Below are 15,092 nucleotides of genomic sequence, written 5' to 3' on the forward strand. Positions count from 1 at the left end.
AAACCACCCTGGACAATATGGTGAGAACCTGTCTAGGAAGGGAAAAGTCCACTGAGCAAGGGCTGAGGATGTAGGTATGTAGGCTCAGTGGCAAATTATTGATTTCCCACCAAACACAAGCCCATGGGTTCAACCTCCAGCACCAAAAAAATAAAATAAAATAAAAAATGAAAAGAAAGAAAAAATTCGTTGGGTTATCTTGCATTTTCTTCTATCTATGTAACATTTTGTACCACTATACCTTGATATATTGGCCATTTGGATTTATGGGTACAGTTGGTTATGCAGATCTTCCAAATGTTAACATGTTTCATAATGCAATATTTAAAATTCACAATTCATTTGTGTCACTATTGACATGTGTTCAAGGGTAGAGACTTAGTGAGATTATTAATTTTACTGTGCACCAAAGACATTCTTCATTGAAACTGTCATAACTTTTTTGAACTGCAAAAGCCTGAAAACTTCATTAACTATTAGTGTATTACAGTGTCCCCGCCCTGACTCATGGTCAGCACCAGCAGTTTCACCACCAACCTCTTGTCCCTGCAGTGCAAATGTCAACAAGGGGAAAGAGGCAGATGGCATCCTATTATTAATTTTTTTAAGTAATGTGCACTTGAGGATTCCCTGACAGGGTCTTTAAGTTATAAAGAAGAAAAAAAATCACCCCTAATCACCACAAGATATTCACTATAAATGTGTACATGTATCCATGTGTTCAGAAAATATATCAGATGGCAAGCACCATCATAATTTTATTGTTTCCATAGTAGCCTATTGTAGGAATGGATGGGGGTTGGGGTTGGGGTGGGTGTTGCTTGTCTATTTTATTTTGCTTTTTAATTGACTCCAAATTTCAAGGTATTTTAAGATTTTTAGTGTGCCCTAAAATCACTTCTGCTGTAAGGAAAGTCCCCCTGGAGCTATAATGGTCTGCCACCATCACTGTGGCCCTGAGTAATTTCCTTACAGAGAATCTGGCCCCAAAGGCAGAGGGGTGGGACTGACATAGCCGCTTGCTGGGGGCATGCATTAATTTCATGAGAGCAAGGGAATTCTGTGTCCACAGCCTTGCTAGTCTGGAACCCAAGTCCAGAGCAGTGACTACAGCTGCATATGGCAAGACAGAAGCAAGCCTTCCCAAGGTGCCCATGAATAAATCGCATGCCCCCCAGTTCCTCCCCCAGCATGGGGAGCTATCTGCAGGTTGCTCTGTTTCCGTCCTTCTGTGATTTGATTTAAATGTGGTCAATATTTATTTTGAAGTGTGCTTGTCCTCTTTTGTCCATTTCTAGTCTGGTCATCACTTCGCTGAACATCCCACGTCAACACAGTGGAGCGAAGTGCCAGCAAGCCTTCCAACTCCAACATTCCACAGCCCAGTGATTTACAGAGCAGAAGGCAAAAGAAGGAACTCGTCGGGATGGGGAGCTCTCACAAACAACCCCGACTTCAGACACACTCAAATGTAATCCACGGGGGAGGTGGCAGCAGAATATAAACAGAATAAAGCTGCACTCTCCACATAGCTCCTTCAGCACTGATTCCATTTTCTGAAACAAAAACTCTTTCAACACTCAGAAAGTTTTAACTTGGAAAAACAAAAGGCGGGGGCTGTAGGTGGGGAAGTTGGAAGACTAAAACAGTCTTATTCTGTCAAGTACTGCACAAAATATGCAGTGAATGTGTTCCTAGAGATCACTAGCGAGAAAAAGGACCCTACAGCTGATGCAACCTTTTATGAAAAAGTGGCATCATAAACTTGAGCCAAGCAACGTGCACTTTTTTCTACCAAAAAGTCACAAAGCTATGTACCCCAACTTTTCTTCCTTTATCTTTGTAGTGAGAAAGCAATGCAGACACCAAATAGCATCAGAAAGCAAGTAGCCCTCATTGGAATAGCGTTTGAATTTTTGTGATCCAGCTGGCAGTGAGCAATATCAACAAAATTGTCTTCTTGGATTTCTACAAACTGATGACATATAAAAGCCACACATTTCAAGTGTGAAAATGCATGCACAGGAGGCAGAAACCAGGACCACCAAAGGCTAGGAATGAAAACCCACCACAGACTTGTCTCTCTGGGTGCAAGAACGCGCTGGCATCTTCTGAGGTGCATTGCTCCCAAAGAAAGCGTGCATCCTGGCTCTGGCTTGGGGAAGGGTGAGGTTTCCTGGAAGCGACTTTCCCACTTCCCTCTCCCTCCTCTCAAGACAAAGTCTTCTCCCAGTCCTAAGTTCCCACCCTGGACGGGGGCGCCCAGGACTGCAGCTGCCCACAGCTTGGCTTGGGAAAGAGCGAGGCTGGTCCAAGGAATGCAGAGGCAGCTAGCCTTCCTTCCCCGTGCCCACAGAGGACAGTCCTGCCTCTCTGCCTACCTCTGTTCTCTGGAGCGGCCCCCTCCAACTGCCATCCCGCCTGAAGACAGGTGAACTCCAGGAAAGAATGCCCACCTACCGCCCCAGGAAAATTCTGGGCAAAGGAAGACATGACACCCAGAACCCCACCCCACTCCGCAACGCCCGAGTCACTTTTCCTTTCCTTGGTTTGTCCTTTGCCTGAATTTCCCCTGACTTAGACGGCTCTAGTCTCCCGACCCCCAGGCTTTGGACGACAGGGTTAAAAGCAGTCCCCTGGTGCCGATGGTGTTCCGTTGCTCCCTCGCGCACAGAGCGCTTAGTGCCTGAATTCAGCGCTCCCCGACCCGAGCGATAAGGACGCACAGGTTAGTGACAAAACACACAGCCAGCACAAAGCGGGGCAGGGGTCCCCAGAGCGACAAGTGGGGTGGGCAGAGACGCTGCAAGCAGGGTGCCAAGAGCCTGGGGGCCGGGCCCGGGCGCTGCGCGTACCTGGGGCCGCCTCCGAGGAGCCTACGGGGAGCAGCGCGGCCAGGAGCAGCAGCGCCGCCCAGGACAGCGGGCGCGGCGCGCGCAGGGGAGCCCCGCACTCGAGGGCCATCGAGAGCATGGGGTGCGCCGGCGGGGGTCGCGGGCGGCTGGCCGAGGGGCAATGGCCCAAGTCAGCGGAATATGGAAGCACCGCTGTCGGGTCCCCCTCCGCAGTACGTCTGGTCTGCGCGCTCTGCCGCTGTGCCCGCCGCGCTCCAGCCCCCCGGCGATCGCTCCTGGCCGCACACAGGCTGCCTGGCTTCGCCACTGAGGCCGCCCGCCGTTGGCCGCGCCTTTTAGCCACGCTCGGGCGCCCCCTGCAGGCGTGCGGGGCGGCGGGGGCCAGACCCAGGCGGGCGGGGCGGGCGCCTGAGGGGCCCCGCGCGTCCGGAAAGCTATTTGGCAGTTCTGAAAAGTCGGTGGTCGCTGTGTCGGGCGAAGTGGCCGGAGAAGTTTCTGCCCTTTGTCTAACTCTCACTTGCTGGTTTGGGAAGGAGCCCAGCGTATCCAGTAGCTGCCAAGTCTAGGAATGCACTTTGCCCCCTTAAATAAACACCTCTAGTTTCAAAGATGGGAAGCGGGGCCAGAACCCTTCACCTCTATCTGCACGTGACCGTCGTTGCAGCTGTGGTTCTCCGAGCTCTTCCCACTCAGCGGCGCGCAAGACAGGAGCTTTCTAAAGTCCTTACACTGTTGCTCCTGGCTGTCATTTTCTGGGGAGCGTGTGACGCTCCTTGAAAAGGAAGCAGTCGGCTAGTACGCCTTATGATCCAGGCCAAGGACTTAACCGGCCCTGCTTCCTCTCGTTTCTGCAATTTTAACACTATTCTCGGGTCTCTTTTATCCTGAGCTCCAACCTGATTTGGGTCAGCTCTGTGCCTGGAAGGGCTGGCAGCGCCCCTGGAGGCGACAACGACTCCTGCGGTAGGAAAGTGTTCCCGCGCGCCATGAGCTGCTGTCCACAGACCAGTTTGCTAGCCGACCTGACCTGGCTGAAACTCTCAGCGCAATGTGGATCAGCTCTCCATGGTGACAACCCAAAACTTGACCAGATTTTTATCATTCTGCAGAGAGGAAAAAGTTTGCTAAGTGAATCGTGGACTGATGAAAAAAGAGAAACCCGGAATCCCTTTTCTGAAAGGAAACAAAAAAAAAACAAACATTCATGAGACCTGGCTGGTACCTCCTGCCTAATTGCCTAATTGGAGCACCTGGGACAGGCATCAAACTCCCGTCTTTCCTCTTCCTTGTTCTTTCTTCACTCATCTTGCAAGCTCTGTGGGTTCCCAGAACTCCTAGTTTGCAGACGTTTTAATGTTTAAATACATATTTTCTTCCATTACTCCCTAGTGTTGTGACATTTCCCCGCTGCCATTTAATGGGGCTGTGGCTTTTGTCTACCAGCAGCCTCCCCACCCTGCCCTTCTCTGGGGAAGAGCAACCCCTACCTTACTGGGACCAAGTGACATTCCTCCTCAACTGTCTTCTTCCCACACTGGCCAAGGGGTGTAAGTGGTCCAAGCACAATCCAAGCAGGACTTTTCTAACTGGAGCTGGCAGAAGTATCTCCCCAGTCGTTTACAGATGTTGAAAAGCAGCAGCCACCAGTGGCTGATAGATGGCCCCCCAAGGGTACCCATGTCCTCTTCCCTGGAACCTGCATGTGTTGCCTAACAAGAGGGAAAGATGGTGATTAAATTAAGCCTTTGTGGAAGAGATTGTCCTGGATTATCTGGTGGACACGGAGGGCAATCATGTGTGTACTTACAAGGAGGAGGAGAGGGAGGTGTGGCCACTGAGGCAGACAAGGAATGCGGACAGACCCCCAAAGCTGGAAGAGGCAAAGAACCATTCTCTAGAGCCTGTGAGGGACACACTCTGCAGCATCTTCACTTCAGTCCAGCAGAACTCATCTCTGACTTCCAGCCTCCAAAAATATGGGAGGAGACGTTTTCTTGCTTAAGCCACCCAGTTTTATGGTGCGTTGTACCAGCAGCCACAGGAGACTAATACAGTAGCCAAGCCAAACCTGTGGCCCTGGCTCCAGCTTCCAGGGGACACCAGCCCAAGAGAATGAGGCCTCCCGTGGAGAGTCACCAAACAGGGAGAAATAGTCTGGGCTCCAGACCTTTGATCAGAGTGGAGACACCAGGAAGCAGGCTCCTGTCGTCCTGTTAAGACCAGGTGGTGCCCAGACCAGAAGGAAGCAGTGGGAGCAAAAGAATTCCCGAGATTCCGGGGACATCTTCAACACTGGGATGATTTTCTGATTAATTGGATGAGGGCAGAAAGGGAATTGGCAAATATACAAAGGCACACTGTTCTTACCCTGGTTGTTAACTCTCCATTAGAGACTTCTGTAATCTCAAGATTTCTCACTTTGATTTAGATTTTATAAAACTTTTCCATTGCATAATCTGTAGAAGCTCATCAATGAGTGTGCTTCCTTCTTTCTGTGTGAGATACATGTGCATGTATCTCCCTCCCCAGAATGTTGCTTAATACAGCAACTTTCTTAGGTGCACATTTCAGAGTGAAGCACAATGCAAAATTACTTCCAATCTTAGTATGTTGATAAATAGATCCGAAAAATCAACTCTGTAGACTGAGGTGTTGAACGAAACTACTTTCATTTACAAGCCCCGATTCTGATTTGATTACAAATTTGAAAGTCCATGTTTGATTTAAAAATATTTTAGAGACTTAAGGTAGCACTACTTTTAGATTTTAAAGACTTCAAAAACAAGTAAAAAAATAAACTGACCAAGGAGTCATAGTCATCTGTTCCCAAGCTGCTCATCTCAAAAATATATGCACCTTGAAGATTTTTCCCATCTAGCTAATTTTGAATGTGTTTTGTTGCTACTATTGTCCTGAAACATTTTACTATTTTTTCCAGATGATTTTTTAATCTCCTGGTTGATGCTTCTACTTTGTTTATCATAACAAAACAGAATGATGATAACTATGGGACTAGACAGCTCATTCACTATTAAAATGTGGCCTTTTAAATTTTTTTTAGTTGTATTTGGACACAATAGCTTTATCTTATTTCTTTATTTTTATTTGGTGCTGAGGATTGAACCCAGCGCCTTGCACGTGCTAGGCAAGGGCTCTACTGCTGAGTCACAACCCCAACCCAAAATGTGACCTTTTGCTAACCTGCCTCTAACTCGATTCTATGGTTCATTGCTAGCTCAGTGAATCAGGCTGCATCCACACACAGTATCTCTGGTTCTAGTTATTTTTTAAATAACCATGCTTCAAAAGAGTTCAGCACTCTCCATACACATTGTCATGGCATTCCTATGTGGTAGGGTAGATTAAAATGCTGTTCTCATGTTCCACATGGATACATGGAAACAAAGTTCAAATGACCATTCTGTACCAACTCAAGCCAAATTTTGAAAGCGCACGTCCCGTACCATTCATCCAACATCAAATCTTGTTCAGGCTTGGATTTGGCTCGCACGACTCTAATTCCTTTGTAAGCACAACATTTGAATCCATCTATCTATAGTGACAGCAGCAGGACATTGCACCACACCCGTTACACAATAGCGAGGCACACACAAGTGTTCAAAGACCCTGCATGGAATCAGAGTGAACGAGGGTGCACCTACAGCTCTTGGGGTGCTGGGGGAGGACAAGACTTCAGGCATGACAGACCAGGGGGGAACCCATCAGCCTCTAGGACTCACAAAGGGAAAGAAAAGTAGGCAAGTAGTCGGCACCATCTCAATTTCACCTTGACGTGGAGAAAGAAGATAGAAATCGTTTCTGATTGGCCATAAAATAAAATAATGAATGCTTTAGGGAACCTTTCCTGAGCCTTATTTATTCTGCTCTCACCACAACCTTTGAGACATTCCTCTGCTTTTACAGAGAGCAAACCAAGGCTCCGAGGCTTGGGACACATCCTCTACCCAGTGACCATGACAGCCCAAGCCTTATGACTCCAACTCCAGGCTTCTCTCCACTCTGATATGACACCTCAGAATGTCCCCTTTCTAACAGATTTTCAATAAAAGCATCAGGATCAAAGCAGAGAGTGCAAAGAAAATCTGCTTTCCATGCCCTGTGTCCCATATGGATCTATCAGAAACATTTCCTTATCATTCGCATGGTCACCCATCCACCAGTCCTTCTTAGCACACGTGACACAGGCCTCCATTAGGTCATTCATCTTCTAAGGGTTTCGAGTGACAAAAAAGAAATGGTGTTTCTTCAAAACAATTTTTTAAAAACCCTCCTGGAGCTTCACAATCTCTACAACACACTTCCTTCCACGGACGTTCTGACTTACTGCCACTGCCAGGTGGGGCCAAGGCAATTATCTTCTTTTGTACAAATACACTGGGAATTAGCGAAACACAAAGAATTAAGATGGCGGCTTCCCAGCCTAGCATGGGCATTCCTGGGGGTTCTCACTGGGAACACCTGCATTGCTGTGACAGGGAAGCCCACAGAGTTGTGTTCTGCATTTCTGGCCCATGGCCCAGGTCCACAAAGCAAGCGCACCCCAAAGGAAGCTGGTGTTGGATCCTGGCAACTCCACTTGGCAGTGGACACGGGGCGTGGGCGAGAGCAAGAGAAGGCTTTCATTGGTCGACTCCTCTTTTTTTTTTTTTTTAATTTTTAATATTTATTTTTTAGTTCTCGGCGGACACAACATCTTTGTTGGTATGTGGTGCTGAGGATCGAACCCGGGCCGCACGCATGCCAGGCGAGCGCGCTACCGCTGAGCCACATCCCCAGTCCCAGGTCGACTCCTCTTTACAACCTCTGCTGAACACCTATTTTTGTTCCAGGTACTGTGCTAGAATCCGAGCATACAAATGTGATTAAGACAGAGACAGACTTGGCCCCAAAGAGCTCAAGATCAAATGTAATGGATCAACCAACCAACACCACCCACCCACCCACCCACCCACAAAACATGGAGTCCAGTGTGACAAGTGCTGTAATGGTCTGGGAAGCTCAAAGGAATCTTAGAAACCTTGCCCTTCTCTTCGTCTCTTCCCCCAGGGAGGTGCTTAACCCTACATGGACTTTCTGTAGGTGGACACGGGGATGCATTCACTCTGATCCTAAGGAATTAGAAAGAGCTCCGTTTGGGGAGGAACAAGAGCTGTGGAACAAGAGCTCAAAATGTACAGTCCTCAAGTTGCAGTTGGCGGTTTTCGAAGTTGGCCGAGGCACTGTGCTAGGAAAACACATGTCTGGCTGCCTTCCCAGGCCGCGTTTCCCTGACTCGCAGCCCTTTGCGGAGGGCAGGATACCACCCCCAGGCAGGCCACACTGCAGAGCTGCCCACCAGGAGCCCACAGCTGTGTCCACAGCACATCCTGCACGCCGGCCACACCTCAGACATGAGGCTGGACAGGCAGGCACTCTGAGTAGGCCTGTGATAAGCCCCAGCTGTGGATCTGGTCCACGAATGGGGCACAGACCTAGGGTCACCTATGAAATGGCATCTGGACCAACTAGCAGTGACCTGGACTTAGCCTTTAACAGCCCAGTGAGCTGACCCTTGTCTAGCCCCAGTGAGACCTAGTGCCCCAGCAGGACTCGCATTAAAGAACCGCTGAAGCAGACCCACGTTTAAGCAGACCCACATTTGCCTGTGGTGACCGCAGGCCCATTTCTTCCAGCGGCATCCCCTTCATGCCCCTGACCAGGCACACGTTACCCATGTGCCTTCTATCCTTTCCTTCAGGAGTCTAACCATCTCCTTCTGAGGTGTGAACACATGGTGGCTAGGCCTCCTGTGCTTTTCTGCATATTTACGTGGCCCTCGGTGATTCACAAAGCACACGTGTGTTGTCCCCTTCCTGAAAGGAGACGTGTGACGATGCCCACTTCACAGAGGTAGAAACTGAGGTTATTAGTGAGCACAGCCAGGACCAAACGCGATTCTGTTTGCAAACGTGGTGCTTTGCACTGTCAGTTCTCTGCTGGGAGTTTATAGGAATAAAATGTTGACTGGGCGACGTTCAGGACCAGGTCTCTCTTCTTTCTACTCACGCATTTCTGAATTCAGAGAAGGAGCTCTTTTCTGCATTTGCATCTAACCAACCCACTTGGCAACATTAAGAAGCAGAGTCTGTTTTCTTCACCTCCTTTACAACCTGCAGAAACCCTGGCACCGGGGAGGAAACCCTTGGTGATCTTGAACCATCCAATCAGTGTGCTTCCACACACAGCCCACCAGTTACACTCTGTCATTATTTGTGTGGCACTCCGGGAAAGACAAGGTGAGTCTGAGCTTTTCCTACTATCTCCATCCTAGAAGGACCTTCTTTCTCTGATCATGACTCCTGTGAGCCCTCCACAGTGTTCAGCCCCTTGGGTCTCTTCCTCACTCTGGAAGCATCTTCTGTCCCAGCTTCTCTGCCACCCCTTCTCCATCTGTGTCCCCTGCCGTCTGGGCCCTTCCCTGGTCTCCCTCTCTGCTCTTCAGGGAAGACCCCAGCACTGCCCTGGCTGCTCCAGTGGCCCCAGCCCTTTCTATCTCAGTCTTTATTCAACCTCTTCAGAGGGCTTGTCCCCACCCCTCTCTGCCTTCCCTCTTGTCCTCCAAATTTAGCTGTCAGCAAAGTCCCTCAGGGAAAACTGCCCCCTGCTGCCCACTCTGCCACCAGGCAACTTCTCCTGCTGCATTTTTATCCTCATCTCGAAGGTTCCTCCTTATTCATCAACCTGGCCTGACTAGGCCCACGAGGACGGGGACCATGTTTGTTTCCTCCCTCGTGCCAGTTTTCCATTACTGTAGCGAATACCTGAGGTGATCAACTTAAGAAGAGAAAAGGTTTCTTCTGGCTCGCAGTTTTGAAGGATTCAGTCCATGGTCAGTTGATGCCATTGCCTTGGGCCTGTGGTGAGGAAGCGCATCACGGCAGGAGCACGAGGTGGAACAAAACCACTCAGCCCGTGGCCAGAAGCAAAGAAGAGAAAGAGGAAGGGGCCAAGGTTTCGTTAAAAAGGGACAATGGCATGCCCCTAGTGACCTGATGATCTCTCATGGGGCCCCACCCTTTAAGGTGCTGTGGTTTCCCACACATGTGAGGACTATGCTCTTGCCCTGATAGCATCAGCTGCTGGGCCCTCACCAGAAGCCACCTCATCTTGCACTTTCAGCCTCCAAAACTGTGAGCTACATGAAAGTCTTTTATCTATAATGTTCCCCAGCTTCATGTATTTTATTATAGTAACAAAAATGAACTAATATAAGGTCTTTTCCCTCTTATTTATGCCTTTTCCTCTGTGTACCTCTGCCAATGTATCCCACTCTCCTGTCTCCCTGAGGATAATTTTACACTAGATTATAACCTTCTGATTTGCTTTTATGGCAAGTATCCTTCCTGTATGCTCATAAGACATATATTGCTGCTCATAAATTCTATGCAGTGGCCCATCCAGAAAAACCTCCATTTGCAGCCCCATTGCATGTGCTGGGCCCTCTAGGCGGCATCCCACAGTTGGAACTGATGCAGTGTCCCTCTTTACTCTCTGACCAATCAATCGCCCGCTGTCTGTGCTCTTGTCTCACACTTCCGTAACTGGAAGGCCAAGGGGAGCATTTCCCTTTCCGTCATCAGTTTAGTTCAACAAATGCTTTTTGTGATATTAATTTAAGTCTTATGCCCCCTCCACCTGGAATCCTTCCCTTTCTAGACCTTCAAAGAATCCCCCTCCCACTAATTCCTTAGCACTCTGTTCTGCATCACATGCTTAGATCACTTGTATATTCCTGACTTGATTGCAAACTCCCACACCCCTTCTGATTCCCATTAAACTATTGAGGACGTAAAACACACACTAGGCCTTAAAAATCATTCTTAAATAACTTCATTGATTTAAAAAAAATTCATGGAGGGGCTGGGGATGTGGCTCAAGTGGTAGCGCGCTCGCCTGGCTGAGGAGTACAAAGGTGTCTTAGAAGAGTCAGTATCTGAGCCAGACCTTGAAGGAAAGGTAAGGCCAGGGGAAATGGTGATGGCTGGACCTTCTCATCAGAGGCACCAAGGCAAGGAAGAGAAAAAATAACTCTGAGCATGGCCCACAGGTGCATGCAAGGGATTAGCAGGTGATGGTTTTAAAGATGGAGAGAGCTCATACAGAAGCACTGAAAAGCAGGACTGGGATCCTGAATTTGCTCTGATGGCACGGGGAAGCCACTGGGCAGAAATGTTCCCCCACCATTCCCACAAAGGATCAGCAAGGCACAAGGGAGTATTTCAGAAAGGTGACAAACTATATAAACCTACAGGTTTTACATTATGCAAATCAGAATTGAGTTCCAGAAAAACAGGCAGTCAACTGCAGAATTGATTGGGGGGACAGAATTAAGGAAGAGAGAACTGGGAGACCTAAATACTAATACTCCAGGGAGAGGGTACAAGGCCTGAATAAGGGCATCAGCAGAACAATGAATTTTCTTAGGCAAGATGCTGTCAAAGTAGAATTAACAGAACTTGGTACATGTGAAATAGGGTTTAGGAGTGTCACTATTAATCTCCAGGGTACTACAGGTGGAGACTGAATCTGAATGCCCTTGACCACCATGTCAATCTAGACTCCTAAATGTCCTGGGTCAAAGTCACTTTCTGTCCTTAAGAGAAGCAAACACAAAACCTCTGTGAAGTAAAACATCCCCAGTTCAGACCCTCAGGATTTTCACAATTTAAGATTGATTGAATATGAGATTATAAACCCTTTAAGAAGCAGACACCATGAAAAGAGCAGTAACAAGACAAGGTTCCCACAGGCTTCCATTATTATAATTATTAGATTCAAGATACAAAATAATAATGTGATATGTTCATAGAAATAAAACTAGAATAAAAAAAGTAATAGCTTGAACAATAGCTAAATATAACTTATAATTTAAAAATATGACTGTGGATAATAAAAGTTCAATGGATGACTAAGTAGTAGGTTAGACTTGGCAGGAAAGAAAATTAAGAAAGTGGAAGACTAGTCAGAAGAAATAACCAACATTGCAGCACAGACATACAAGGAAATAGAAAATGTAAAGAAGTCAAAAGATAGGAAAAACAGGATTAAAATGTCTAGTATATGTCCTAAGCCTCAAAAGGAAAAAAAATGGCAGGATGTTCAAGAAAATAATAAAGAAATGGTGAAAGATAAAACACATGGATGTAAGAAGTTCAACAAATACCAAGCCAGGTTAAGTGCAAAAAATCTACATCCAAGTACCTTGTGGAAATGTTTAGAACACAGAAGTTAATAGAAGATTAAAAGTGGCCCAAGAGGCTGGAGTTGTGGCTCATTGTTAGAGGGCTTGCCTAGCACATGTGAGGCCCTGGGTTCAAATCTCAGCACCACATTAAAATAATAAAGGTATTGTGTCCATCTACAACCAAAAAAAAAAAACATTTTTTCTTTTTTTTTTTTTAAGTGGCCAGAAAGCAATGAGAGAATGCCTCCCTAAACCTCAGACTTCTCAACAATAGGAGGCTTAAGACAAAGAAATGATGCCTCCAGATTGGGCAGAAAACAAATACCTTCAGACCTAGAACTGTGTACTCAGCAAAATTATCTTTCAAGAAAGATATTCTCAGATAAATAAAATTTGAGAGTATTCATTGCATTTAGGCTTTTACTTAAAGTACATCAGAAAAAGAAGGCTGACCGCAGGATAAAGGTCTGGGATGCAAGCAGGAATAGTGAGCAAAGAAATTGAGAAATGGGGACGTAAAGCTAAACCAACACCAGTTGTCAAAAATAATAAATATAGCATCAAATCATGGGCTAAAAAGGAAGAGAACTGAAATTCTGGATCATAAACATATGTACACACACATATACACATATGAAATCCAATTCAGCAAGTATTTTTATGAGTGTTCAAATTAACTTGTATTGTTCAGGAAGGAAATTGGGAATAACTTGAGATTTTTTTGGTTAGGCATGGCAAAATTTTAAGAGTAACTACTAAAAAGCATAGAGCATATAATTTCTAAACCAAGAAATTCCTCCCTTAATTATGGGTACATAAACAAGATAAAGCAGAAAAGCTGCAGAAATTTTGAACAACGCAATTATGAAGGCTGGCCTAATGTTCATGTAGGCACTATGCATTATTCTTTTTTTTTTTTAAAGAGAGAGAGAGAGAGAGAGAGAATTTTAAATATTTATTTTTTAGTTTTCGGCGGACACAACATCTTTGTTTGTATGTGGTGCTGAGGATCGAACCCGGGGCCGCATGCATGCCAGGCGAGCGCGCTACCGCTTGAGCCACATCCCCAGCCCCACTATGCATTATTCTTAAACACACATGGAACCTTTAGGGAAAATTGGCTGTGGATCAGGCAACAAGGAAGCCGTGGCAAATTTCAAACACTTGGCATCATATGGACTATGTTCTCTTACTATAGAGTGATGAAGTCAGAAGTCAAAATCAAAACTTTAAATATGGTTTTGAAGTTAAACATTAACAAAGTTGCAACAGGAATTTTTAAATGCTCAAAACTGAATAATAATAGATTTGGTACATATCACAACCTGTAGGATGTTGCAAAAGTATAAAATATATAGCCTTAAGATTTATACAAGAGGGAAATATATAATCTTAAATACTTAATATTTAATAATATAAGATTGAAAATTATCTAACTATCCAATTATGAAGCTAGGAGAACAAGAGAATTAACTCTTTGAAGAGAAAGGAAGGAGATAATGACAAAAGTCAAAAGATATTGATAGACCTTAATAAAAAGGAACACATTACACAGGTAAAAAGCAAAACGAATGGTTCTTAGAAAAGAATCTAGTAGTCAAATATTTAGAGTTTACTAAGAAAAACAAAGAGAGAAGGTACAAATAAATAATAATAGAATTTTAAAAGAAGGCGCAACTACACAAATGTCAGACATTAAAAAGATAATTTTGAATATCACAATTCACTATCTATTTATAATTACCTCAACAAATATTGCATTAATAAATTTGAAAACGTATATGAAATAAAGGAGTTTCTGAAAACTGTATTTCATTAAATTTGACCCCAGAAGAAAGGAGACTCTTGAATCTCAGATAATCATTAAGCTTTCAAATCTATCATAAAGAGGATAGCAGCCCAGCCAACTTTATAGGAAAAGTCTAAAAAATACTCAAAATCAAATAGTCCCAGGCTTCTAGAAGATTAACGTAGCCTTGATGCCAAAACTCAACAAAGATGGTATGATGAAGGAAAATTAAAAATGATAGCTGATAAACATTGATACAAAAATCCTAAACAGCATTAACATACACATCTAGCCCAGTATAGATGGTGGAATGGACATCATTATCCAAAGTACATGTATGAAGACACGAATTGGGTGTCAACATACTTTATATACAAACGGAGATATGAAAAATTGTGGTATATATGTGTAATAAGAATTGTAATGCAAAAAAGTACATGTGCAAAAAGACATGAATTGGCGTGAACATACTTTATATACAAAGATATGAAAAATTGTGCTCTATATGTGTAATAAGAATTGTAATGCATTCCGCTGTTGTGTATTTAAAAAGATAAAAATCAATTAAATAAAAAAGAAAATGTATCTTGTCCAAATTTGCTCTGTCTCAGGAATTCAGGGGAGGTTTAACATTAGAATAAATGTAATTTACCACATTTAACAGCAGAAAGGAGAAAAACCATATGGTCTTGTAATTTGCTTAGAAAAAGTATTTGATAAAATTCAGCATCTCTTCATGTGAATATACACATGTGCACACCCTCTGCACTCAGAACACAAGGGAAAATTCATAGACAGTGGATAGAATCAACCCATGACCTGCCGCAGACTCTAGCCACCACCATCCAATTCCAGCAGCTGGGGACATTCACTCTTAGCTCTCCTACACGCTGTGGGAAGACCTTGGCAGGGAGGCTTTATCTATTCCAGGCACTTGGCAAGTTCTCCCTCTGTCAGTTGCACGGCTTGGCACACGAAAGGCAGTCTTTCTTCGTATCTTAGTAACAAAACAACACAATTTTATTTACTTAAGTAATCGTCCTGAGACCCTACAAAACACATGTTGGTTATTGATCTCATTTTGTTCTGTGTGTTCATTTATATTATCACACTGGCTATCGAATATTTTGAACCACATCCCTGTGATCCTTCTGAATAACCTTCAGGGCCCCTCTTCCAGCATGATGGATCTCTGACCTTGGAT

The 15,092-nt window shown here is 45.1% G+C and overlaps 1 protein-coding gene across 3 annotated transcripts in view; it reads right to left on the reverse strand.

The window, feature by feature from the left end:
* The window catches only part of Fndc1 (fibronectin type III domain containing 1), an 84,193-nt gene extending 81,065 nt beyond the window's left edge, over positions 1-3,128 (reverse strand). For all 3 annotated transcript variants that reach the window (XM_077801952.1, XM_077801951.1, XM_026393854.2), the window contains exon 1: positions 2,856-3,128. In XM_077801952.1, coding sequence (XP_077658078.1) covers positions 2,856-2,973 — 118 coding nt within the window. In that variant the 5' untranslated portion in view covers positions 2,974-3,128. The remainder of the gene's footprint in view (positions 1-2,855) is intronic.
* Positions 3,129-15,092: the final 11,964 nt, after the last annotated feature.

The sequence above is a fragment of the Urocitellus parryii genome, chromosome 8 (assembly GCF_045843805.1).
Source record: "Urocitellus parryii isolate mUroPar1 chromosome 8, mUroPar1.hap1, whole genome shotgun sequence".
Lineage (NCBI taxonomy): Eukaryota > Metazoa > Chordata > Mammalia > Rodentia > Sciuridae > Urocitellus > Urocitellus parryii.